Genomic DNA, 25,962 nt, shown 5'->3' on the forward strand with positions numbered 1-25,962 from the left:
GTTCCATCCCGGAGCCCAGGGAGTGCCCCGTTCCATCCCCGGTGTTCCCTCCCGGAGCCCAGGGAGTGCCCCGTTCCATCCCGGAGCCCAGCGAGTGCCCCGTTCCATCCCCCGTGTTCCATCCCGGAGCCCAGGGAGTGCCCCGTTCCATCCCCCGTGTTCCATCCCGGAGCCCAGCGAGTGCCCCGTTCCATCCCGTGTGTTCCCTCCCGGAGCCCAGGGAGTGCCCCGTTCCATCCCGTGTGTTCCCTCCCGGAGCCCAGGGAGTGCCCCGTTCCATCCCCGGCTCCCTCTCCATCCCCGCTGTGCTCCCGCAGCTCAGTGAGTGCCCAGCCCCGTTCCGTGCCCGGGGCGTGTCCCGCTCCATCCCGGGATGCAGCGCCCGGGCCACGCCCCGGTTCCCCCGTCAAAAGGAGCCCGCGGTGCCCGAGCGTGCCAGGGACCGGCACGGGCACAGGTGAGCGCCACAGGGTCCCCTCCGAGCGGGCACGGCCACCTTCTGTCCCTGTGCCACCCACCCGGGCCACCTCCTGGCCCTGGGCCACCAAACCGGGTCACCTCCTGTCCCTCTGCCACCCACCTGGGCCACTTCCTGTACCTGGGCCACCTCCTGCCCCTCTGCCACCTCCTGTCCCACCTGGGCCACCCCCTGTCCCTCTGCCACCCCCCCGGGTCACTTCCTCTTTCTCTGCCACCCCCTGTCCCTCTGCCACCCCAGACCCAGCTCAGGGCGTGGTGCCTTCGATAACTCCAAATTCTCCCTCTGTTTTCCCAGAGCCCTGCCCCCCCCCCCTTCCCCAGGAGTTTTTCCCACTTTTGGGGCTAATTTTGGGGTTTGTGAGGGGTGTCGGGGTGTCCAGATTTCCACCTGACCTCTACCTTTCTTCCTCTGGGTTTAAGGTTGGTATTAATTTATTTCTCTTTGGTTTTTCCTTTCTGAACTGGTTCCTGGGCCTCTCCTGAAGACCTGTGCTGTTTGGTTTCTATTTATTTATTCCTGTTTGGTTGTTCCTTCAGACCTGTCCAGAAATGTCTCCTCTGCTGCCAGGGCTGGGATTCCTCCTGCTGCTGCTGCTGCTGGGTGAGTCTGCTGTGGGCTGGCCCAGGAGGGTTTTCCATACCTGGGACCACCCTAAAAGGGGAAATTGCGCTGCCAGAGCACAAAATGTGTCTTGGGTAGTTGCTCTAAATCCCCAGGTTTTCATTGGCCTGTTTGTTTTTGGATTTGTGAGTGAAATATTTCAGTTTTTAGGGTGGAACGTCCCACTGGCACTGAGTCTCCCCCTGTCTGTTCAGAGCTGTGTGCTCCCTGTTCCTCTGCTGGGAAAGCACTTAAGGAATAATCACAATTAAATCTAATTACCCCTCTATTCATTGAATAATAAATCCCAGCGTGGTTTGGGGTGGGAGGGACCTTAAATCCCCTCCACTCCATGGGTAGGGACCCCTCCCACCATCCCAGGCTGCTCCAAGCCCTGTCCAGGGACATTTCCAGGGATGGGAAATCCATTCCAGGGCCTGCTCTGGAACAATTCCCTATTCCCAATATCCCACCCAGCCCTGCCTTTGGGGTGGGAGGGCACATTCCCAATTCCCAATTCCCTATTCCCAATATCCCACCCAGCCCTGCCCTTGGGGTGGGAGGGCACATTCCCAATTCCCATATTCCCAATATCCCAATTCCCAAATTCCCGCCCAGCCAGTCCCTGGGTCCTATCCCAAATCCTGCACCCCAATAGGGGACGGCTCCTTTGGCTGTTAATTAGTGACAGTTCTGCATTAATTAAATAATTAAAAATGAAGTAATTAAGGAAAGTGTTGTGCTAATGAAGTGAAGAAGGCAATGCAGGTGTTGTGCTCATCCAAGCTGCTTTAGGACCCCCTTCCCAATGCAGTTTTTGGGATTATAAACTCATCCACAGCAGGAAAGGCACTCCTCCATCAGAGCTATGGAGCTGCAGAGCCCTCTCTGTGTCCCCTCCCTGTCCCTGCCCTTGTCCTGCTGGTATAAAATATAATATATTATCATATAATATAAAAATATAATATATCAATATATAAATATATACATCAATATATAATATTATATATTATGTAATATATTTAAATATATTTATAACATATTTTCATATTATGTATAATATAACCTATTTCTAGATATCTATAACATTAACATATATATGTTATATATATTATAATAACATATATAACTTGTTATATGTATTATATACATATATATTATAATAACGTATATATGTAATAAATATACGTTATTATAATATTTATTATATAATATAGAATATAGTATATTAATATATTGATATATATCAATATTGCATTGATATATTAATATATACTATTATAATATATACTAGATTAATGTATACTAATATAATATATACTATATTCTATATTACATTACATTGCATTCTATATACATTAATATATAGAATATATGTAATATATATTAATATAATATATTCTATAATAACCTAAGTTACAATATTTGTATCGTCTCACTCTTCACATGAGACTAAAAATAAAAGTCTTTATAACACCTCTGAGTTCCCCCATCTCTGAGTGGGAAAAAAGCAGAATCCAGCAGAAATGAGCTCTGAAATCCTTCAGAGGGCTGAGGAGGCCGGGCTGGGGCTGGGAAGGAGCTCAGTGCTGGCTCTGCTCCCAAATCCCTTTGTCTTGCAGGGTGCCAGGGAGCTGCAGCTGCTGGGACACAGCTGGTAAGGCAAATTCATCCCCAAAATTGAATTTAGTGTGGGTAAAACCTTCCAGGATGGTTTGGGTTGGGTTGGGGGGGACCTTAAAGATCAGCCATGGCAGAGCCCCTTCCTCTGGGACCCCACTGGAACCACCAGGGGAACTTTCCCTCCCCTGTGGGGTGGGCTGGGCTGGAAGTGCCCAGGTGAGTGAGGTGCAGAGCTCAACTGTCCTGGGGCTCAGGGTTTGGGGTGTGATGTGCTCGGGGTTTGGGATTTCAGTGAGTGTGCTCAGGATTTGGGATTTAGGGTTTGGGTGAGTGTGCCCAGGGTTTGGGATTTCAGTGAGTGTGCTCAGGGTTTGGGATTTGGGGTTTCTGTTTGTTCAGGGTGTAGGATTTGGGTGAGTGTGCTCAGGGTTGGGGATTTCAGTGAGTGTGCTTAGGGTTTGGGATTTCCACGTGTCTCAGGGTTTGAGGTTTGAGTGTGCTCAGGGTTTGGGGTTTCACTGTGCTCAGGTCCCATCCCAACCCAAAGGGCTCCCCCAGCTCTGACAGTGTTTGCAATGATCCCAAGCAATGTCAGAGCTGCATTTTAACCCTGTCCCTTTCCTCCTCCTCCTGGTGCAGTGCTCCAGCTCCCCCGTCAATGGTGAGTTCCTTTCCAAATATTTATCAGAGAGCTCAGAGTGGGCTCTGTGTGCCAAGTCCTCCCACAAATCCTTACCTTTGTCTCTCTTTTTTTTTGTTCTGGGCTCAGAATCTGCCGTGTGTGCCTCAGTGCCCAGGTAGGTGAGCCATGCCCAGGGGCTGTGGCATTTCCCTGGGAGGGATTCTGCTTTTCTTGGGGTGACCACATCCCCCTGAGCCCAGATTTTGGGATTTTCCCCAGGGCTGCCTGTGGGCAGGGAAGGCTCTGGTTGCACTTGTTCAAACAGTGAATGAAGGGAAAGTGCCCTGCTGGGGTTTGGGAGGACAAAGAAAGGCAGGGCCAGGCTCTGGGGAGCAGCCAAGAGCCTTGGCACCGGTGCTGAGCTTATCTTGGCTCCAGTGGGGCTCAAACAGCCCCACTCCAGACCTCACTCAGCCTGAATGGTGGCTGAGGGTCAGCAGTGCACCCTGCCTGTCCCTGTCCCTGTGTGCCCTGAGCTCTGCTCCTGCTCATTTGGGAGGGCTGGATCCCTCCTGGGGGGACAACCAGGAGCCAAACCCTGCTCAGGGCACTCAGGTGCCTTTGGGTGCTGTGCCCAGCTGTGCTCTGGGCTGCTGGGGGGTGACACCTCACATCTGGATCTGTCCCCACCCAGTCTGGTGCCCAGCTCCCCACTGGTTGTGCCCTCATCCAGCTCTGCCCCAGCTCCCACCAGTTTTCCCCCACATTCCCCACAGCTTCTGCCTCAGCTCCTCACCAGTTCTGCCCTACCCAGTTGTTCCCCATCCAGTTCTGCCCCATTCCCAGCCCATCCTCTCCCAGTTTTCCCATTCCCATCCTGCCCCTACTCCCATTCCCATCCCAGTCCCCCATTCCCAGTTCTGTCCCACTTTCCCCCATTCTGTTTCCCCCATTCCCAGTGCTGTCCCCATCCCCCATTCCCAGCCCATCCCATCCCAGTTTCCCCCATTCCCAGTGCTGTCCCTGTCCCCCATTCCCAGTTTCCCCATTCCCAGTTTCCCCCATTCCCAGTTTCCCCCATTCCCAGTTTCCCCATTCCCATCCCAGTTTCCCCCATTCCCAGTTTCCCCATTCCCATCCCAGTTTCTCCATTCACAGTTTCCCCATTCCCATCCCAGTTTCTCCATTCCCAGTTTCCCCATTCCCATCCCAGTTTCTCCATTCCCAGTTTCCCCCATCCCCATTCCCAGTTTCCCCACTCCCACGCTGTCCCTGTTCCCTATTCCCAGTTTCCCCATTCCCATCCCAGTTTCTCCATTCCCAGTTTCCCCCATTCCCATCCCAGTTTCTCCATTCCCAGTTTCCCCCATTCCCATCCCAGTTTCCCCCATCCCCATTCTCAGTTTCCCCACTCCCATGCTGTCCCTGTTCCCTATTCCCAGTTTCCCCCATTCCCATCCCAGTTTCTCCATTCCCAGTTTCCCCCATTCCCGTCCCAGTTCCCCCATTCCCATCCCAGTTTCTCCATTCCCAGTTTCTCCCATTCCCATCCCAGTTCTCCCATTCCCATCCCAGTTTCTCCATTCCCAGTTTCTCCATTCCCAGTTTCCCCCATTCCCATTCCCAGTTTCCCCCATTCCCAGTTCCCCCATTCCCATCCCAGTTTCTCCATTCCCAGTTTCCCCCATTCCCAGTTTCCCCCATTCCCAGTTTCTCCCATCCCCATTCCCAGTTTCCCCCATCCCCATTCCCAGTTTCCCCACTCCCACTGTGTCCCTGTCCCCCCAGTGCCAGCCAGGAGCAGCTCCTGGAGGTGTCCCAAGGCCGAAGGTCCCCGTGCAGCCTCAGCTTTGCCCAGCTGGCCTGTGCCCAGGTGAGGCCCCTCAATCCTTCAGTCCATCCATCCCTGGGGCTGGGATTTGTGTTCCTTGGGGATTCTGACACAAACCAGCCCCGGGGGAGCAGCCGAGGCTGTGCCCGGGGCATCACCCTGTGTCAGGGGCCACTGCCCTGTGCCACCCATGGGGCTCAGGGGTGCCCAGAGCACCACGGACACCTTGGGCAATTGGGGATTTCCCTCTCCAAACCCCTGGAGTGAGAGGGAAGTTGGGGCAAAGGGACTTTGCAAATCAAATGGACTTTAAAAATTGGCGTGACAGTATTGGGGTGAATCTCTGCAGGAGAGTCACGCTGGGTGTTGGGATAAAGCACAATTGGAAGGGGGAAAAGCACAATTAGAGAAATAGAAACAAAATTGGAGAAATAAAAGCCCAATTAGAATGGGTAGAAGCACAATTAGAAAAGGCAAAAGCATAATTAGAGAAGTAAAAGCACAATTAAAGGGGTAAAAAACATAGAGAAGTAGAAGCACAATTAGAGAAGTAAAATCGCAATAGAAGCGGTAAAAGCACAATTAGGGAAGTAAAAACACAATAGATGGGGTAAAAACAAAATTAGAAGGGGTAAAAGTACATTTAAAAGGAGTAAAACCACAATTAGAACTGGTTGCAGCCTGGAAAATGCCACCTGGATATTCCAGGTTTAGTTTCTTCCTGGTTTTGTCATTATCTCTTCAGTTGCTGCCAGTAATTGCAATTAAACTGACAGCAGTTTGTGGGTTTTGGTAAATATTTCTGACAAAAAGATGGCACTTCTGCAAACATTTGTCAGTGGGGTTTTGGGATTTTTTGGTGTTTGTTTTTGTCTTGGTTTTGTTTTTGTCTTCTACTGTTTGTAAGCCATTGCCCTGAAAAAACGTTTGGGAATTAGAGAAGTCCCCGTGGAAGTTTCTAGTTAGATGAAATTTTTCAGAAATTTGAGCACAATTTTGGCAATTTTGGGGGTGGTTTTTTTTTGGGATAAAGCTTTTAAAATCTGTGCCAGTGTTTTACCCCCTCAAGGGAAGAATCCCTTCCCAATGCCCAGGTGTGGCTGAGCCCCCTGAGGGTGATTTCCCCCCTAAATATTCTCTTTATTTGCATTTCCCTTCTCTTTTTAGGGAGCCTGGCTCCAGGACCTCCAGGATGATTTCCTCTCCTCCTTATATTCCTGCCTGGCCTCTGAGCCCAGCACAGCTCTGGATCCAGAATATTCCATCCTGTTCTTTTCCAAATACGATGCCAGGAAGCTTTTGGGGTCCCTGACCGAGTTCAGCCATCAGGTGAGCATTCCTCCAATGGAATTCCCTCAAATCCAGGGAAATTTTGCCCAGGAAAAGACTTCATTTCAAATCCCTGATTTATTTTTTTACCTTATTTTGGAAAGAGATGTCACCCTATGATTTTTTTTTTTTAGGGTTTTTTTTTTTGAGGTTTTTTTTTTTTGAGGTTTTTTTTTTTTTTTTGAGGGTTTTTTTTTTTTTGAGGGGTTTTTTTTGAGGTTTTTTTTTTTTTTTTTGAGGGGTTTTTTTTTTTGAGGTTTTTTTTTTGAGTTTTTTTTTTTTTTTGAGGGTTTTTTTTTTTGAGGATTTTTTTTGAGGATTTTTTTTGAGGATTTTTTTTGAGGATTTTTTTTGAGGATTTTTTTTGAGGATTTTTTTTGAGGATTTTTTTTTGAGGATTTTTCTAAAGATTATTTTTCTAAAGATTATTTAAAAGACTTTTTTTTAAATTTTTTTTTAAGATTTTGATTTTCTAAGCCTTCTGATGTTTACATTCTTGTAATGAACTTTCTCTCACACTTTATGTAAGCAACTTGTTGTTTTGCATTCTCTCCTGGAGGAAGAGAAATTTGATAGACTGTTGGACCAGTGTCACTGGAGAGGTGGCACTGTCACCCTCCAACCCGCTGTCACTTTTGGAAATCTATGAATGTTGGAGTCAGAAATTAAAATTCTCTTTTTACCTTGAAAAGAGCAGCGAGTCCACTGTGCAAAGAGCCCCATTTAAAGCAGCAGTTTAATTCAGCATTCGGATCTTCTTGGATTTCTGTCCACGTCTGGTTGGAATTCAGATTTTTTTTCTCCTCCTTTCCCCCAGTTTTCGCGGGTGCCCGTTTCCCTGGAGTGGAGCCTGGTGTTCCTCAATGGGCTGTGGGAGAGGATGCTCCAGGTCCCTGGCATTGGGACCCCCCCAGTGCTGCTGCCGTGGCTCCACGGGGGCCTCCAGCCCCTCCTGGGGCACCCCGAGGTCTTTGGCTGCCTCCGTGCCAAGGATGTGTCCTGCGAGCAATTCCAGCTGCTGTGAGTCTGGCCTGTCCCCTCTGATGTCCCCTCTGTGCCACCAGAGCCACCCCTGGGGGCTCCTCCGGGGGGGAAAATCACTTTGGAGAAGGGTGGGAAATGGATTTGTAGAAAGTCTTTAAAGTTCAATCAAAGGTTTCTATAGTGTGTATTTATATATCAATTTGAGATAAGAAATGTTGGTTTACAAATGTTATGGAGAGGCCAAGAAATGCTCATAGTGTGTTGGAATTAGGAGATGACAATACAGTGGCTTTATTGGAATTGGGAAATTACAGTACACTGGCTTTTTTGGAATTGGAAAATTACAATACACTGGCTTTATTGAAATTAGGAAATTACAATACACTGTTTATTTTACAGTAAAGTAATTACAATACACTGGCTTTTTTGGAATTGGGTAATTACAATACACTGGCTTTTTTACAGTTAAGTTATTACAATACACTGGCTTTTTTACAGTTAAGAAATTACAATACACTGGCTTTTTTTGGAATTAGGAAATTGGAATACACTGGGTTTACTGGAATTAGGAAATTACAATACACTGTTTTTTTAAAATTAGGAAATTACAATAAAATGGCTTCTGATTGTGATGGTGTGAATTACAACATCTGTGTTGTCTCACCCTTCTCATGAGACTGAAAAAGCAATAAAACTTTTTAAAACACCTCTCAGTTGCCCCATCTCTGGGTCAGAAAAGGGCATAATCCACCAGAAAAGGATGGGATTGAGAATATCCATGTTTTTGTGAGTCCAGCCCTGGCCTCAGCAATGTCTGAGGTGTTTTCCTTCCTTTGCAGAGTGGCTGCCCTGGATGGAATCTATTCCCAGCTTTCTGTGCAGGAGCAGAGGAATCTCTACGCTGGGATCAAGCATTTCCTCACCCAGCGTGGTAAAGGAATTCCCTGATTTCCCTGGGCTCTGTCCAGGGGGTTTGGGAACCTCCAATGGGAACAGGCTGGGAATGTCAGCAATCAATGGATTTGGGAATGATTTCCCTACCTGGAGGCTTGATTAACCCAGTATTTTTATAATTTTTTTTTTTTTATAAATTCACTGCATTTGCTGCCTGTGCAGGGTTTGGTTGTGCTCAGGAAGGGACCCAGGCAGGAGCTGCCATGAATTCCCTGCAGAAAGCTCCTGGTGCATGAGGAGGGAAGGGAGAAAGAGGCTGGGCATGGGATATTGGCAGGGCTGGGATTCCTTCTGCCCTGTCCAGTGGGAATTTGTGGTGTGAGCAGGGAGAAAAGGAGAAAGAGGCTGGGCATGGAATTTGGGCAGGAGCTGCCATGAATTTCCTGCAGAAAGCTCCTGGTGCATGAGGAGGGAAGGGAGAAAGAGGCTGGGCATGGAATATTGGCCAGATTAAGCCCTTTTCTGCCCTGTCCCATGGGAATTTGTGGTGTGAGCAGGGAGAAAAGGATGAAGAGGCTGGGCATGGAATATTGGCAGGGCTGGGATTCCTTCTGCCCTGTCCCGTGGGAATTAGTGGTGTGAGCGCTGGATTTGGGTGTGAGATTTGGGTCTGCTGGGCTGCAGCCTCAGAAATCCCAGTTCCCAGTGGTTCCAGCTCCGTGGGCTCTGTGTCCCTGCGTTCCTGTCTGACTGCAGGACCCAGCCAGAGCTGCCACAGCCCCAATTCCACTGCCTGGTTCCGGAATTTCCTGGGATCCTTTCTGGAGCACGCCACCGTGGAGGACCTGCAGCTTTTTGGGGATGAAGCCACAGTAAGTGGGGACCCTGGGAGGGTCACAGTCCTGCCATGAGCAGAATCAGAGCCCCAGGATGGTGGGGTTGGAAGGACTGAAGGGTCACCCACCCCATTCCAGCCTTGCCCACTGTCTCAGGGTGTCACTGTCGGATTTTCTGAAAAATCCCTTTGCCAGGATTTTCTCCTGGGAAGCTGAGAAGTCTCAGAGAAAAAGGAAAACAATAATTATCTGTTTTGCTTCTCCTGTGTTTTGCTGCTTTGGAATGTGTTTGGTGATTGTTTACCCACAGGTGGTTGTTTCATTAGTTTCATGTGAATTGTTTTGATTCTTTGGCCAATCAAGTTCAAGCTGTGTCAGGGCTCTGGAAAGAGTCACAAGTTTTCATTATTATCTTTTTAACCTTCTGTCTGTGTCCTTTCTGTATCCTTTAGTATAGTTTAGTATAGTATTTTTATATAATATAGTAAAGTTAAAATAATCAATTAGCCTTCTGAGAACATGGAGTCAGATTCATAATTTCCTTTCAACGACGGGGTCCCAGAAAATACAGGACCAGGGTGCTCCAATCCTGTCCAACCTGGCCCTGGAATTCCTGCCAGCAGGAATATTTCTCTGGTTAATCTGAGGTGAACAGCCACTGCAGTTTTTTTCCCCGTCATATGGTGAGAGAGGTTTGCACAGAAATTGGTTCCACAAAGGGAATTTTTCAGGGACCAAACTGGAGCCAGTGAGAGGAGCAACCCCAAACCCGATCAGGGTCCCAGTGTTTACTTGAAAACAAACAAAATAAACCTCAGCACAACTTTAAACCCAGGTGAAAAGCCCTGAGGTTGGTTCAGACTGTCCCATGTCTCTGTCAGGATTGAAGGACCCATCTGAGTCATTTTCCCTTTTTATTTTTTCCACCTTCAGCTTCAAAAATTTGCCAGGGACCCGGTGAATATGGAGATGGTTGGGAACCTCACCTTGCTCAGGGAGACTGCCCTGTACTACACCCTGCTCCTGACCTCTGCTCCTGCCTTTCCACTGGCCAGGTATGGGTCTGAGGGGGTCTGATTTCCTGGCATGGCTCAGTGTGCCACTGTTGATTAATTTTCTCTTTAAGGATTCCATTTCTCTTTAAGGGTTCTATTAATTTTTCTTTAAGAGTTCCGTTCATTTTCTCTTTAAGGGTTCTATCACGTTTCTCTTTAAGGGTTCTATCACGTTTCTCTTTAAGGGTTCTATCACGTTTCTCTTTATGGGTTCTATGATTTTTTTTCTTTAAAGTTTCCATTCTTTTTATTTTTAAAGGCTCTATTTTCAAGTAACCCCACTGCCCTTGCTCTCTGGGGCCAGGTCCCCAGTTCTTCTCCTGGGAAATGATTTCCCTGCAGTGCTTCCAGGCTTTTCCACCTCCCTGATCTGGAGCTTTGGCACCTGCAGGGCTGAGATGAAGGGGGAAGATGCCTGGAGGAAGAACATCCTCTGGAACAGAGGAAAGCTCTGCTGGTCCCCCTCTCTGACCCAGCCTCTCCTTCTGTCCCCAGCCTCCCGGACAGGTTCCTTTGTTACCTGAGCCCCGGGGCAGTGGCAAACCTGAGCACGGAGGAGGCGCTGGGAGTGGCCCAGAGGCTGGGGAGGAGCTGCCCCTGGAGCAGGGGGGTGCCCGGAGCCTCCCTGGAGCTGCAGGTGAGCACTGGGGATGCTCTCGCGGCACAAAACCCGGGGATGCTCTCACGGCACAAAACCTGCAGGTGAGCGCCTGGGAATCCTCTCAGCTGCACAAAACCTGGGAATCCTCTTACTGCACAAAACGTGCAGGTGAGCACTGGGAATGCTCTCACGGCACAAAACCTGGACATGCTCTCACTGCACAAAACCTGGGGGTGCTCTCACGGCACAAAACCTGCCAGGGGTGAGCACTGGGAATCCTCTCAGCTGCACAAAACCTGCCAGGGGAGCATCTAGGAATGCCCTCACGGCACAAAACCTGGGGATGCTCTCACTGCACAAAACCTGGGGATGCTCTCACTGCACAAAACCTGCCAGGGGTGAGCACTGGGAATCCTCTCACTGCACAAAACCTGGGAATCCTCTTACTGCACAAAATGTGCAGGTGAGCACTGGGAATCTTCTCAGCTGCACAAAACCTGCCAGGGGAGCATCTAGGAACGCCCTCGCTGCACAAAACCTGCGGGTGAGCGCCTGGGAATGCTCTCACTGCACAAAACCTGCCAGGGGTGGGCCCAGCTCTGTGTCCCCTCTTGTCACCCCCCTCTGGGTCACCTTTGGTGTCTGGCTGGGTTTCCATCACCTCACAGGGCTCAGAGGTGGGAATGGTCCGTCCACATTGAGAGGGAGACAACCCAAAGCAACACACTCCATTTCCAGAAGGTTTCAAACTGTTTTTATTCCAGCATGCAAGCTTGTTATACATTCTTACAAAGCTCAGAAGTTCACATTTACTCATTGGTCAGGAAAGACTAAGTGTTCATTGCAATAGAGAATTACAGGTTTCTCTCATTTATCCTTCTCTCTTTCTTGGTTTCTATTTTTTATCCTCTTTCTTGGTTTCTCTTATTTATAGTTTTTGATTTCTTGGTTTCTCTTCTTTCTCCTTTGCTCTTTTTTGGTTTCTCTTCTTTCTCCTTTCTTTATTGGTTTCTCTTCTTTCTCCTTCTTTCTTTCTTGGTTTCTCTGTCAACAACCTCGGTAGAAAATACTTTCAGGAATAAACAAACTTACCAAACTTCTCTCTGGCTCACAGAAGTCACTGTAAAACCTCTTCCACACCTCCACAGGCAAACCTGAGGCAGAACTGCAGGGGTTTAGGGCTGTGGGATGCAGCATTGCTGCTCTGACTCTGCTCTGTCTCACAGGTGGCTTCCTCCCTGCTGAGGAATTTGGAGGATTTCTCCCCAGCCGTGCTGGCAGCCCTGGGCCAGGCTGCCCTGGGGCTCTCAGTGTCCAGAATCCAGGAGAACATCCCTGAGGAGCACCTGGAGGCAGCTCTGCCTGCCCTGGGCAGAGTCCGGGGCTGGAGGGACGAGCAGGCCAGGGCTGTGGTCAGCAAACTGCTCCAGTCTGGCCACCAGGTATGCAGAGCTCCTCACACCCACAGGCTCCTCCTGGAAGGGTTTCAGGCACTGGGAGTGCCCAGGGAGGGTGGGAGTGCCCAGCCCTGGAGGTGGCACTGATGCCTTGGGAACAGAGGCATCAGAGCTAAAGAATTAAAGGAATAAAGTTGGGATTTTTTAAAGGAGCTTCAAAGGATTCTGACAGAACCACAGGACACAGTCTTGAGCTGCACCAAGGGGAATTGAGGTTGGGTATTGGGAAGAAGTTTTTTACAGAAATGGTGATGAAGTTCTGGGATATTCTGCCCAGGGAGGTGGTGCAGTCCCCATCCCTGGGTGTGTTTAACAAAGCCTGGGTGTGGCACTGGGTGCCAGGGTTCACTTCAGGTGTTGGGGCTGGGTTGGACTCAATCTTTAAGGTCTCTTCCAACCTGGGAATTCTGTGGATTCACCTTGGACAGCACAAGAGCCCAGCCATGGCTACACCCAAGATGGACAATGGGTCAGGAGTTTTCACACTTTGATAAGTTTTGGTCCATTTCCATATTGGGTTCATTGTCCAATTCCAGCTCAGGTTGTGCAGTCCCACCCTCCCAGACTGCTCTCCTCCATTCCCTGCTGTTTGCACTTTCTGAGCCTGGAGCTGCAGCGGTGTCCTTGGTTCTGGGGGCTGGAAAAATGTAGGAAATGAATTTGTAGAGAAATATGAATTTCTAGAGAAACAGGCATTGTGGAGAGAGAAATGGAACTTAGAAGCAAGTTTCAAAGGAGGGTCTTGCAAACAAGACTGGATAGTTTGGAGAAATAGAACTGTGAAAGATGCATTGTGGCAGGACCCACGAGGGGTAGTTTTAGATTATTAACTTTAGGGCATTTACAGCATAGTGTAGGAAAAGCTGATAGGCCAAGAAATGCTTAAAATAGAATTAAGAAACAGTTAACTTCTGATTGTGATGGTAAGAATTATAACATCTGTATTGTCTCACCCTTCACGTGAGACTGAAAATGGAATAAAAGTTTTTAAAACACCTCTCAGTTACCTCATCTCTGGGTCAGAAAACAAGTTCATCTGACAAAAAAGGATTGTTCTGTGAGACTGAGCTGTGAGGAGAGCTGCTGACACTTTATATGAAGTTCAGAGTTAGAAACCAATGCAGTCCAGAACCAGGAAAATATAAAAGCTCAAAGGGAAGGGATGAGCACTCAGAGCTCTGGGCTGGGGATTGGCGGGGTTGGGCACAGCTGGCATTGAGGATCTCAAAGATGTTTTCCAAGCTGATTTTTCTGTGATTCCCTTGCAGATCCTGGATGGACAGAGCCTGGCACAGCTGGGCACTTTGGTGGGTGGCCTCAACAGCAGCACGCTGTGGAGTTTGTCCCCAGAGGTTGTCCTGGAGGCCGTCCAGCTGCCAGCCTTTGCCCAGCACGTGGACACCCTGCCCCGTGCTCTGAAAGGGATCCTGGTGGAAAAGGTGATCCTGTTTTGTCTCACCCAGGAGCGGGGGTGGGGACACTGCTTACCTGGGGCCAGGTGTGCCACAGCTGCCCCCTGCCAGCATCCCCTGGGGGATTGGTCACAGCCAGGCAGGGTGGCAGCAGGACAGACCACTCCAACCCTGCCATTGGCTCTGTGTCACTGTCCTTGGCCACTCCAACCCTGCCCCTGCCTCTGTGTCACTGTCCTTGGCCACTCCAACCCTGCCATTGGCTCTGTGTCACTGTCCTTGGCCACTCCAACCCTGCCATTGGCACTGTGTCACTGTCCTTGGCCACTCCAACCCTGCCATTGGCTCTGTGTCACTGTCCTTGGCCACTCCAACCCTGCCATTGGCACTGTGTCACTGTCCTTGGCCACTCCAACCCTGCCATTGGCACTGTGTCACTGTCCTTGGCCACTCCAACCCTGCCATTGGCTCTGTGTCACTGTCCTTGGCCACTCCAACCCTGCCCCTGCCTCTGTGTCACTGTCCTTGGCCACTCCAACCCTGCCATTGGCACTGTGTCACTGTCCTTGGCCACTCCAACCCTGCCATTGGCTCTGTGTCACTGTCCTTGGCCACTCCAACCCTGCCCCTGCCTCTGTGTCACTGTCCTTGGCCACTCCAACCCTGCCATTGGCTCTGTGTCACTGTCCTTGCCCTGCTCAGCCCCTTGGGGACAAGGCCAGCAGGGATTTGTTTTATGAAGTGCTCCCAAAAACTGCTTCCCTGTGGATGTTCCCAGGGAAAGAATAGAAATGGTTAATAATATATTAACCAATATATAATATATATATATATTATATATATATATATATATATATATATATATAATATATATATTATATATATTTTATATATATATTATATATATAATATATTGTGCACATATAAAATATTATCTATAAAATATATAATCTTTAATAATTATAATGGAATGTATATTATATATTATATAGTGTATAGTATATATTATATAGTATGTATTTTATATATATTGTTTATAAATATATATAAAAATAATATAGATATAGAAATTTATATATATATTTAAAAATATATTGTGTATTATAACCATAGAATAATTCAAGGTTGGACTTGATCCTGGAGGTCTTTTCCAACCCAACCAATTCTCTAGCTTTGATCCTGCCATGATTTGGGCTAAAGCTGGGTGAGGAGATTTGCCATGGTTTGCTCTGTTGGTTTTTTTGCAATGGTTTGTTCTGTTGGGTTTTTCCAAGCTTTCCTCCAGGGTTGCCCACCCCTCTGAGCTGGTCAGACTCATCCCCAGTGCCCTGGCCAGCTCCATCCCAAAATCCCTGCTGGTGTTTGGGGAAGAAAAGCCAAACGTGCAGGATCTCAACGACAAACCCTGGACCAGAGAGCAGGTAAAGGGCTCCTCCTTCCCCTCTGTGGCAGCCCTGCCCTCTGTGGGCGCATGAATTCCACCAATGCCCCTGGAAGCAGAGCCCTTTTCCCTGGAAAACCTCTGACTCTGCCTTTGCTCCCCAGGCTGCCATGTTCTTCAGTGATGTGGTGAAGGCAGAGCCTGACTTCAGCAGGTGAAGATTTCCCTCCTCTCCTTCCACTTTCTGTTTGTTTTCCTGACAATTCCCACCTTTCCTGTGTTCCATCCACATCCATCCCCTGGAACTCGTGGGAACAGATGGGAGATGGAATGGGAGCCCAAACACAGACATGGAAAATGGAGATTTACCAGGGCTCAGCTGCCAGAAACACCCAGGGACCACATTTTCCTTCTAAAATGATGCTGCTGGCTCAGGCTGCACCTGCAATCTTGCTCCAGATTGCCTCTGGAAGGCATTTCCAAGCAAGGAATGCCTTTCCAAGCAGGGAATGCATTCCCAAACCTTCCAGGGGGCAATTCCAGGGATTCATTTAGAGGGGCTGCTGTGTCTTCTTGATGTATTTGAGATGAAAATTACAAAACCAGGGATTTATATCTGCGAAACCCAGTGGGGTGAGCAGAGTCCTGCTCTGAATGCTCCTTCCTGAAGGCTTTTCCCTGCTGATTTTCCTGCTGGGAACTCCCAGGCTGTCCCAGTCTGTGCTCCAGGGCTTCACCTGCGCAGCTGCCAGCGCTGTGGGGGCAGAAAGGTTCCAGGAGCTGGCCAGAGTCATGAGGAAGAAGAAGGTCAAGCTGGGCCAGGACCAGGTAATGCCTCCTTCCTTTCCCTCCTTCCTTCCTTTCCTTCCTTTCTTCCTTCAGAGCAGCATAAAACCTTTCCATTGTTTTATCTTTTCCTTGTGTTTCATGGTGGTTTCTCTCCTTGATGCAATCTCTGGTGTCCTTGCAGCTGAGCTGCTTGCTGAGGATGGTGACCCTGCATGGGATTCCCCAGGATTGGGACACTTATCCCCAGGACCTGCTGCTGTTTTTAAGGTAACTGTGCTGTGGTTTCCATCATGTTGCCTTAGAGCAACATGGGAAAAATAAAAATTAGTTTATAACCAGGCTGATTAATTTGATTTCTATTTCAGAGTTGTTTAGGCCTCTTCCTGGGGAATAAAAATGGGATTGCAGAAAGCTGGGGGTGGGTAGATTTTATGAGGTATTGCAATAAATCCTTCCTTGTGAGGTTTCCCGGAGAGGCTGAAGCTGCCCCATCCCAGGCAGTGGCCAAGGTCAATTTTATCATTCCCGAGTCTCTGAATGTGCTTTTCCCTTACAACACCAGAGAAAACAGGGAATAAATTGAATTTCCCTGTTCCAGTACTTCCCTGCTGTGGTTCTGTACCCAAACCTTGAACCGTTTTAACAATAGATTAGTTTTAATTAGTTTGAATTTGAATCTAACAATGAATTAGTTTGAATTTGAATCTAACAATTAGAACAGTTTGAACACTAAATTCCTTCAGGTGAAAATTGGTTTTTAAATAACCATTTTTAAACTCAAGGAAATTTTAAAGGATTTAATGGCATAGAAGAAACCTGGGGAGGAGCAACTCCTGGAGTTCAGTGTACAGGTGTGGGAGATGTTTTATCAGACATGGGGTGCCTCGAGCTTGACCTCATTCCCTAAAATTCATGGAGTTTGTCTTTTCAGCCCCTCAGACTATGCAGGGAACTGCAGCCAGTTCTTCATCAATGTTGGGAAGGCAAACAAGGATGTTCTGCCCAGAGAGGACCCTCAGAGGCAGCAGCTGCTCCTGGAGGCTCTGGAGTGTTTGGTATGAGGACAGGGATTGGGGTCCTGCAGGAATTAATTGGGGTCCTGCAGGAATTAATTGGGGTCCTGCAGGAATTGGGATCCAGGGATGCTCCACCCCAGTTAATGCCTCTGCCTTTATTCCAGGGAGTTCCTGGCACACAAATAAATCACACAAGCGCTGAGATCCTGGGCTGGCTGGTGTGTGAGCTGGATGGGGACTACATCAGGGGTTCTGGGGGCAGCTTGCTGAAGGATTTGAGCCACTGTGGATCTTTCCTGCCCGAGCAAGAGGAGGCCATCAGGGATGTCCTCAGCAGTGGCAACACCACCTTTGGGTATGGGTTTTCCTCCTGGGCTCTTCCCTTAACCAAACCCATGGTCCTGTTAAGGCCTGAGTGAACTCCAGCCAAGCAGCTTGATCAAAAACCCAAAAGAACTTCTTCATTTTGAGCTTTACACTGAGTCTTTTATGTTGTTTTGTTGAAATTATTTCAGCTGAAAGGCCTGGGTGAAATTCTCCTGAAAAATGGGCTCACTTCTGTGTCTCTCTTGCTTGTTATAAAAGCTTTTCCTCTGGTCTGCAAAATTGACTTTTCATTAATCAAACTTCTCTGCCTGGCCTGGTGATCACAGGTGAGGTCAAGCTGTTTGTCAGGCACAGGTTTCCAGGAGACATTCTGCCTGTCCAGTGAGAGATGTTTGATAAATATTTTGGTAAATATTTTCCTTCCTGGTTAGCTGCCCCAAGATCTTGGCACTGAACTGGGCCATAGCAAGCAACAGAAATTCTTTGGGCTCCAGAAAGAGCCTTAAGAAAAGAATGTGTTTGTTCAAGGCCATTTTCCCACCCAGCTGCCCTGATTTATGTCCCTGACAACTTCTGCTCTGCTGCAATGACATTTTGTGCAACAGGAAGTGGTTGAGGTGTTTTAGGGTTTAAACCTTGTGTTTTCTTAACATCATATGTTGCAAGGATGTAATCCTGGGAGATTTAAAGGTGGTTTTTTCAGTTTTGTTCTTCCTTGAGACCTGATACCTACCTGCTAATTTTCATAGTAGCTTGCATTAGAGATAGAAATGAGACAGATGAGACATTGTTTTTTGTGTAGAATAGATTATTTTTTATTGTATATAGCTCATTTTTATATGACATTAGAAGGTACTGTGTTTGAATTTAATAGCTTAGTAATTTATTGAAACTCAGTTGATTGGTTGGTAATGCTTAGTGTATATGTTTATTAAGCTTTTCTCATTCTAGATATTTTTTCTTTATGGATTTTTATAGGATATACTTCTTATTTTTTATAGGTGCAAACTGTTTTCTTACAAGAACAGATTATGTAAATTGATATTTATTTTTATAATTCTTTCCCTATGGGAATTTAATAGCTTAGAGTAGTAAGGTTTAAATTATGTTTATAAGGCTGTTCTTTCATAAGGTTTTACTTGTTTGCAATATATTTTTGTCTGCAGGCCTCCTTCAGCGTGGTCGGCCTTCACCCTGAGCGAGCTGAGCGGGCTGATCCCCGTGCTGGGTGCCAGCATCCTGCAGCAGATCCCCAAGGTGGGCTCTGCCGTGGCCTGGGGACCCTGGGGATGGGAATGGGGCTGGGGGCTGCAGGGCCAGCCCGGCTCCAGCAGTTCTTCCTTTTAAAGCACCTGGGGCCAGAGGGATGGGGTGTGGGAGGGGAGGGTTTGTGGAGCTGGGGCCTGGAGCAGAAGCTGGGCAGAGTTAAGGAATAAAGCAGGGATTTATTAAAAGGCCTCAAAGGATTCACCTTGTGCAGTGCAAGGGCCTGGCTGTGGCTACACCCAAGATGGACAATGGGTCAGGAGTTCTCACACTTTGATAAGTTTTGGTCCATTTCCATATTGGGTTCATTGTCCAATTCCAGCTCAGGTTGTGCAGTCCCACCCTCCCAGACTGCTCTCCTCCATTCCCTGTTGTTTGCACTTTCTGGGCCTGGAGCTGCAGCGGTGTCCTTGGTTCTGGGGCTGGACAAGGATTGTTCTGTGTGCCTGAGCTGTGAGGAGAACTGCTGACTCTTTCTGTGGAGTTCAGAGTTATTATATACCAGTGCCTTCCAGAATCTGGGAAAGTTCAAACTGAAGGCATCAGAGCTGACTGGTTGGAACTGCAAATCCAGGTCACTTAGGGAGAGCAGGAATAACTCCCAGTGCTTTGTGAGGCGCTCCAGTCACTGCTGGGTTGGGGGAAAGGGAGAGTTCAAACATTGAAGGAATTGCTTTTGGTTCAGGATCTTCAGAGCCTGGTGTGTGAGGAGCAGGGGCTGTGCTGGAAGCACATCCAGCATTCCCAAATCCCCCTGATGATCCCTTTTCCTTGCAGAAAGCCGTGACCACCTGGCTGAGGAACTTTGCCTGGGATTCCCACCTGTCCAGGGAGGAGCTGGCCACGGTCATCGGGGGGCTCCTGCCCCGCCGGCACAAGCGAGCGGAGGGTACGGGAGCTGCCCTGAGCCACAGCGTTCCCCCTGGGCCCACGGGTCACCCAGAGCGTTCCCTCTGGGCCCAGGGCTCACCCTGACCATTCCTTTTGGGGACCAGTGCTCACCCTGACCATTCCTTTTGATCCCAGGGCTTACCCTGACCATTCCCTCTGGGCCCAGGGCTCACCCTGATCATTCCTTTTGGGGACCAGTGCTCACCCTGACCATTCCTTTTGATCCCAGGGCTCACCCTGACCATTCCCTCCGGGCCCAGGGCTCACCCTGGAGCTCCTCAGGCCTTGGGAGAGGCTCCCAGGGAGGTTTGGAGTCCCCATCCCTGGAGGTGTCCAAGGAGTTCAGTGCCGGTGACAAAGTGGGGATTGGGCACAGATCAACCTTGGAGGTTTTTCCAACTAAAATGATTCTGGGATCCAAAGCTTGGAGCCAAAGGATTTAATTGAACCCTGTGTTTGCCATGGTTTCAGCAGGTTGCTCAGCTAAGCTGGAGATAACAAAGACAATGCTGGATGATGAGCTGATGCCCACCTACTACATACCTGAGGAGCTCCTCCGTGCCTGCCTCCAGAACATATCCCAGGAAAATTACCTCTACCTGGAAAATGACCTCTCCAATATCCTCAACTACCCCTTCAGCAACCCCCAGCTGGCTATAGTGAAGGAATACCTGGACGAGGTAATTCCAGCCCAAAAATGTCCAGTTTCCACTGATGGGATTGTTCAGGGTCTTGTCCTGGGGAATTTAGGATCTCCAAGGATGTGACAAATTTCTATTGATGGGGCCAGTCAGGGCTTTGTCCTGAGGAATTTGGGATCTCCAAAGATGTGATTCCAGTTTCCACTGGTGGGATCTCTCAGGGCTTTGTCTGGGTGAATTTAGGATCTCCAAGGATGTGACTCCACTGTCTCTCGGCTCCTCTCCCAGGGTTTGCTACTTTTACTGGGAAAAATATTTATTTCTTATCGCTCATTTCTATATCTAATCAGAGTTTTTCTGGCCTCTTGGCCCTCAGCCTTTCAAGGGCACCTCTGAGAGGAATGTGGCTCCATCCTCCCTCCAATCCCAGTGAGAGAGATGAAAACAGCTCTAAAATCATTCCACCTTTCCCCAGGCTGAGCCCAGCTCCCTGAGCCCCGCTCTGAGCCCATGCCCTGGTGTCTCCACAGAGGTATCCCAATGGTTATCCCGAAAAAGTGCTCTCTGCAATGGGCCCTCTGCTGCCCCTGCTCACCCCAGAGGAGATCTCCACCTGGAACATGAGCTCTGCTGACACCCTGGCTGCATTCCTGAAAACTCAGCCTCAGCCCTCGGATTCCCTGGTAGGGGCTTGGCCTTGCTCTCCTGGCTTTGGGGCTGCTTTTGGTTCTGAGGTGGTTGAAGCATCTTTGGTGCCACAATTTTGATTGGCCCAATAAACTTTATAAAAGAAAGGCCTTGTAAAATCAGGCCTTCCTGTTCTAAGCTAACCTATTAAATTCCCATTAAATAAAAAAATCATAAGAATAAAAATCAGTTAGCACAACAATCTATTCTTGTAAAAAAACCATTCACGCCTATAAAAACAAGAAGCCTATCCCATAAAATTCCATTAAAAATATAAACATATCTATTAAATGTTTAATAAGCATATAATGTATATAAATATATTAGAAATATATAAACATATATATTGTTTAATAAGCAATAACCCTTGCCAACCAATGAACTAGATTACTAGATTTCACTAGATTACTAATCTATTAAATAAATATATAAACATATCTATAAAATGTTTTATAAACATATAACATATATAAATGTATATAAAAATATATAACATATAGTGTTTAATAAGCAATAACCCCTACCAAGCCACGAACTAAGTTTCACTAGATTACAAATCAATTGAATTCAAACACAATACCTTCTAATACCATATAAAAATGGTATACAATAAAATGTTTTTAATTAATAAAACTAAATAAAATTTAAATTAAAAATAATAAAATAATATGAAAATTCTGTACAATAAAAAATAACTTTTCTAGATAAAAACCAAAAATTTCTATCTCTAACACAAAAATCATAGCAACACAAACAGTTCCATTTTACTTTCGTAATTATAAAATACGGAGTTTCTTTCGGGGATGAAGCCACACCTCCTGATTGAATTGAATTAAATTAATCTAATTAATTGTGTTTCTAGGCCTCAGCAGCAATCAAACGCTACCTGGAGCTGGGCAATGCCCTGAATGCCACGGCCCTGGATGCCATTGGCACCAAGTACGTGTGCCTGCTGAATGCCACTGACCTGAAGGCCATCAACCCCTCCAGCCTCAAGTGAGTCCCAAGTTGGGGTGTCCTGGGCTTCTTCCAAAAGCCCTTTCCCATCCTGATTGTGTTTGTAGGGTGCCCCGTGGTGGGAAGGAGTGGTGAATCTGAGTATGTGTTCTCAGAAGGCTCATTTATTATTTTATGATGCTATAATATATTAAAGAATACTAAACTAAGCTGTGCTAAACTATACTAAAGAATACAGAAAGGATACAGACAGAAGGCTAACAAGATTGTAATGAAAACTTGTGACTCTTTCTAGAGCCCTGACACAGCTTGACTCTGATTGTCCAATGAGTCAAAACAATTCACATGAAACCAACGGAACAATCTCCAACCACACTCCGAAAGGGCAAATCACAGGAGAAGGAAATCAGATAATTAGTGTTTTCCCTTTTCCTCTGAGGCTTCCCAGCAGCAAAATCCTGGATGAAGGGGTTTTTCCAAGAAATTTGAATACCTCACGTCCTTTTCCTTTTCCTGCTCTCAGGGAAAGGGAATTTAGGGAGCACCTTAGAACCTGCCAGGCAGGGCTCAGATTTCCAATGCAACTCTCTTTATTTCAGCCCAGCAGGCTGCAAATCTGACTCTGTGCTTGCTTTCATCTGCAGAAGAGTTAATGAAATTGAATTTTATAGAATTACTGAGTCCTTAAGATTGGGAAAGGCCTCTCAGATCATCACCCAGCACCGTGATCACCACTAAACTATCAAGTGCCACATCCTTGTGGTTTTTAAGCATTTCCAGTTTGAACTCCTCTGAAAGACTCAATGAAATTAAATGAAATTAATTAATTACCACTTGGCAAACACACAGATTTATTGGGCACCATCAGAGCCATCATCACCTGAAGGACAAATTCTCAGCAGGAAATGGGGCCATTGTTTTTCCTCTCAGCTTCTCTCCATAGAGCTGGGAATTGGGGATCACCTGTGCCGTGCAGAGAAACCCAGAAAAACACTCAGAATATGCAAAAATTGAACAGGTTGAAGATGATAATAAAAGCTTTTTTCACCCTATGTCTTTATTTTTCTGCAGACTGGTGTCTCTGAATCCTTCAGCCTGTTCCCAGGAGACAAAGAATATCTTGTACCAGAAAGCCAAAGAAGCTTTCTCTGACCAGCACCATTCGCCTGCTTACTATGAGCTGATTTTGCCTTACCTGGGTATGTAAAAATCCAGGATGCTGTGGGGAAGGAGAACTCTTAGCCACAAAATAAATGGGTATCAAAATCCATCAAAGATGTGGGAATTTTCAAAGTCAAGTTGTTAAAAGTTTGTCTTTCCATGTTGTAGATAGCACAAAATATTCTGTGCCTGCTTTAAGTTGCCCAAATCTGTTTCCAGACCATCACAGGGAAAATCAGCCTCAGGATTTATCTCAAAGCCCTTTTCCATGTCACAATTTTTTTTTTTTCCCCTGTTAAGCCAAGATTTTTTCCAAATTCTCCTCACCCTTCTTTCTACTGTCTGGCATCACCACAGATTTTTAATGCCCAACAAAATAACTCCCAATAAATAAAGGAGGAGCATCCCCACGTTTTGCAGCTGGGCCTCAGTGTGTTATCAGCCCCAGCCTAATGGGTTTTGAGAAATCCTCATTTTGTGCAGAGACCCAGCAGTGCTGCTTTGGGGTGTGCCCTCCTTTGATGCTCTCCTTGCTTTGCTGCAGGGGGGGCTCCTGCTGCAGATCTGAAGGTTCTCAGCAAGGACGATGTGAACATGAACGTGAGCACCTTTGTGACCCTGAGGAGAGACTCCCTGATGGTGAGCTGGGCCTTGGAGCTCTTTAATTCCCTGCATTCTGTTGTGTTCTGTGCTTGGGTTTGGTTGTGCTGCTGTGTCCGTTCGTGGATTCCATCAAATGCAAATTCCATCAAATCCAAAATTTCTTCTGTTACACCAGTAGAAAGTGGGCAAAGGGCCTGAAATTGATTACAAAATAGAATTTGGAGTCCTGGATGGATGGAAAGGCAGCTGAATTTCCTCAGGGCAGGCTCTCACAGTGGCAGGGGACAGGCATGAGCCCACAGACAAGGCAATGGCACCAGTTTGGGCAGAAATCCCGGTGATTTTGGCAGGGATGGGACCCCCAGCTGAGTGCAGGAGATTTTGCTTCTTCCCATGGGAGCCCCATCATTTCCAGGGGGGTTCTTTCCATCCCAGCCTTCCCACCCTGTCACATATAGTTAAAAACCTTGTAAAAAAACCAACAACATTATAAAATCAAGCCTTATTTTATTTATATATTAAATAGAATATATTATAATTTTTAATATATAGTATATATCAAATATTACATATTAAACAATATATACAATTATTTAATACCTAATATATCAAATATTACAGATTTTATTATATTATATAAATTTATTTTATTATTTATATTTTATTCTTCAGTATTTAAAATATTTATATTATATATTTCTGTAATATTTCTATTATATATTTATAATTTATCAATTATAAAATTAATATATACATTAAGATATACTCTTATGTAGTGAAAGAAGTTCTTGGTTAATTTTTAAATAATTATTTTTATTTAAAATATTTTTTGATTATTAAATATTATTTTACTTATACATTAGATAATATAGAATTATTTAATGTATAATAGATATTAAATTTATTATGTATATTTATTTATATATTGTTATAATTTATTATTTATATATAATAAATAATATATTGCTATAATATTTTTAATAAATTATATAATCAATATATTATTAAATAATAAATAATTAAATCATATATAATTTAATATTACTATTAAATTTATTCATAATGTAATAATATTAATATAAATATTCTTATATATTTATATAGGATAACTATATATTTATATAGAATAAATACAGTATAAATATATATTTATATAGGATAAATATATATTTATATAGAATAAATACAGAATAAATATATATTTATATAGGATAACTATATATTTATATATAATAAATACAGAATAAATATATATTTATATAGAATAATAGATAATTATTTATTTATATGGAATAGCTTAAATATTTATATAGAATAAATATTATTATTTATTATTTTTATTTGTTTATTTCTATATTATTAATATATAATACATACTAAATATTAAATATTTAATATATTTTATCTCTTCTTTATTAATTACATGTTATAAAATCTCACTTCTGTCTCTAGCACGAGCTCCATCAGCACGATGGTAACGCTGCTGTGTGTGTGTGTTTCCCCAGCTGCTGACGCCCGCGGAGGTGCAGGGGCTGCTGGGGGTGCACCTCCCTGGGCTGGCGCGGTGGCAGAGCAGGGCCCCGGTGCGGGACTGGGCGGCGCTGCAGAAACAGTCGGAGCTGGACGAGCTCCACATCGGCCTCACGGGGGGCGTGCAGGAGGGGTACATCAACCTGGTCACCCCCAAATTCCCAGGTGGGTTTGGGGCCCGGCTGGTTGGGGTTTCACGGTTCTTTTTGGCGTTGGACGGACACGTGTGTGCTAAGGAAGGCAGGAGCCTGCCCTGAAATGGAAAATGTAAAATTCCCCCCTCTGAATTGCTATAAATTTGAAATTAAGGGGCTCTCAGGCAAAGATATGGGAGCAGGAGTAACAGATCTTTAATAGGGAAGAAAATAAAAAGATAAAATAAACAATGCAGTAAACTAAAAGGACACTGCCAGGTTCAGTCACTGATTTCTGTGCTCTGATGTCCTCTCTGTCCTCCAGCAATGTCCTCAGCCCCTCTGGGCACTGTGGCCATGGTGTTCCACCTCCTGCCTGCCCTGCTCCTCAGCTTCCTCACGGTGTCCATCCTCTCCTGACCATCTCCTCCCACGAGGGACCAGCCTGTGACCTGCTCTGAGACCTGGCTGAGGAGTGCCCAGAGCTACAGGCAGCTGGGGTCAGCCCAGGACTCACTTTTAGGTACTTTTGGCTTTCAAATCACTTGGGAAAACCCCAGTTGTGTCTGAAGGGAAGATCCCAGACTCTTTGGTGCAGGATCTTTTCCTTTGGGACAGCCCAAGCCCAGCTCAGCCTCAAGCCACTGCTAAAGCCCATCTTACTGCTGGGTTTAAGGGTGAGTCCTGCAGGTTAAAAATGACATTTCCCAGAGCCTGACCTCGTGACACTGCCAAGACCTCGGGGTGGGAGTGAAGTTTGCCAGCTGCTTGTAAATAAATCCTGGAACTGAGTAAAAACGCCAGAAGCAAACTGATGAGTGTCTGCTCTTCCTTGGGGCTGCCCTCACCCTCCT

The 25,962-nt window shown here is 46.3% G+C and overlaps 1 protein-coding gene across 1 annotated transcript; it reads left to right on the top strand.

The window, feature by feature from the left end:
• The first annotated feature begins 364 nt into the window (after positions 1 to 364).
• On the top strand, positions 365 to 25,919 carry MSLN (mesothelin). The gene is made up of 29 exons (XM_059484714.1): positions 365 to 457; positions 1,018 to 1,081; positions 2,704 to 2,738; positions 3,344 to 3,365; positions 3,474 to 3,501; positions 5,115 to 5,199; positions 6,325 to 6,486; positions 7,304 to 7,506; positions 8,310 to 8,401; positions 9,121 to 9,236; positions 10,134 to 10,255; positions 10,751 to 10,892; positions 12,083 to 12,298; positions 13,582 to 13,752; positions 15,000 to 15,146; positions 15,271 to 15,320; positions 15,814 to 15,934; positions 16,077 to 16,162; positions 16,827 to 16,950; positions 17,076 to 17,266; positions 18,405 to 18,495; positions 19,282 to 19,393; positions 19,870 to 20,075; positions 20,567 to 20,719; positions 21,586 to 21,719; positions 22,752 to 22,879; positions 23,386 to 23,480; positions 24,950 to 25,139; positions 25,434 to 25,919. The coding sequence occupies exons 1-29, from the start codon at positions 374 to 376 to the stop codon at positions 25,526 to 25,528; spliced, it is 3,465 nt and encodes a 1,154-aa protein (XP_059340697.1). The 5' UTR covers positions 365 to 373; the 3' UTR covers positions 25,529 to 25,919.
• Positions 25,920 to 25,962: the final 43 nt, after the last annotated feature.

Source organism: Ammospiza nelsoni, chromosome 17, assembly GCF_027579445.1.
Source record: "Ammospiza nelsoni isolate bAmmNel1 chromosome 17, bAmmNel1.pri, whole genome shotgun sequence".
In the NCBI taxonomy this organism is placed as follows: Eukaryota; Metazoa; Chordata; class Aves; order Passeriformes; family Passerellidae; genus Ammospiza; species Ammospiza nelsoni.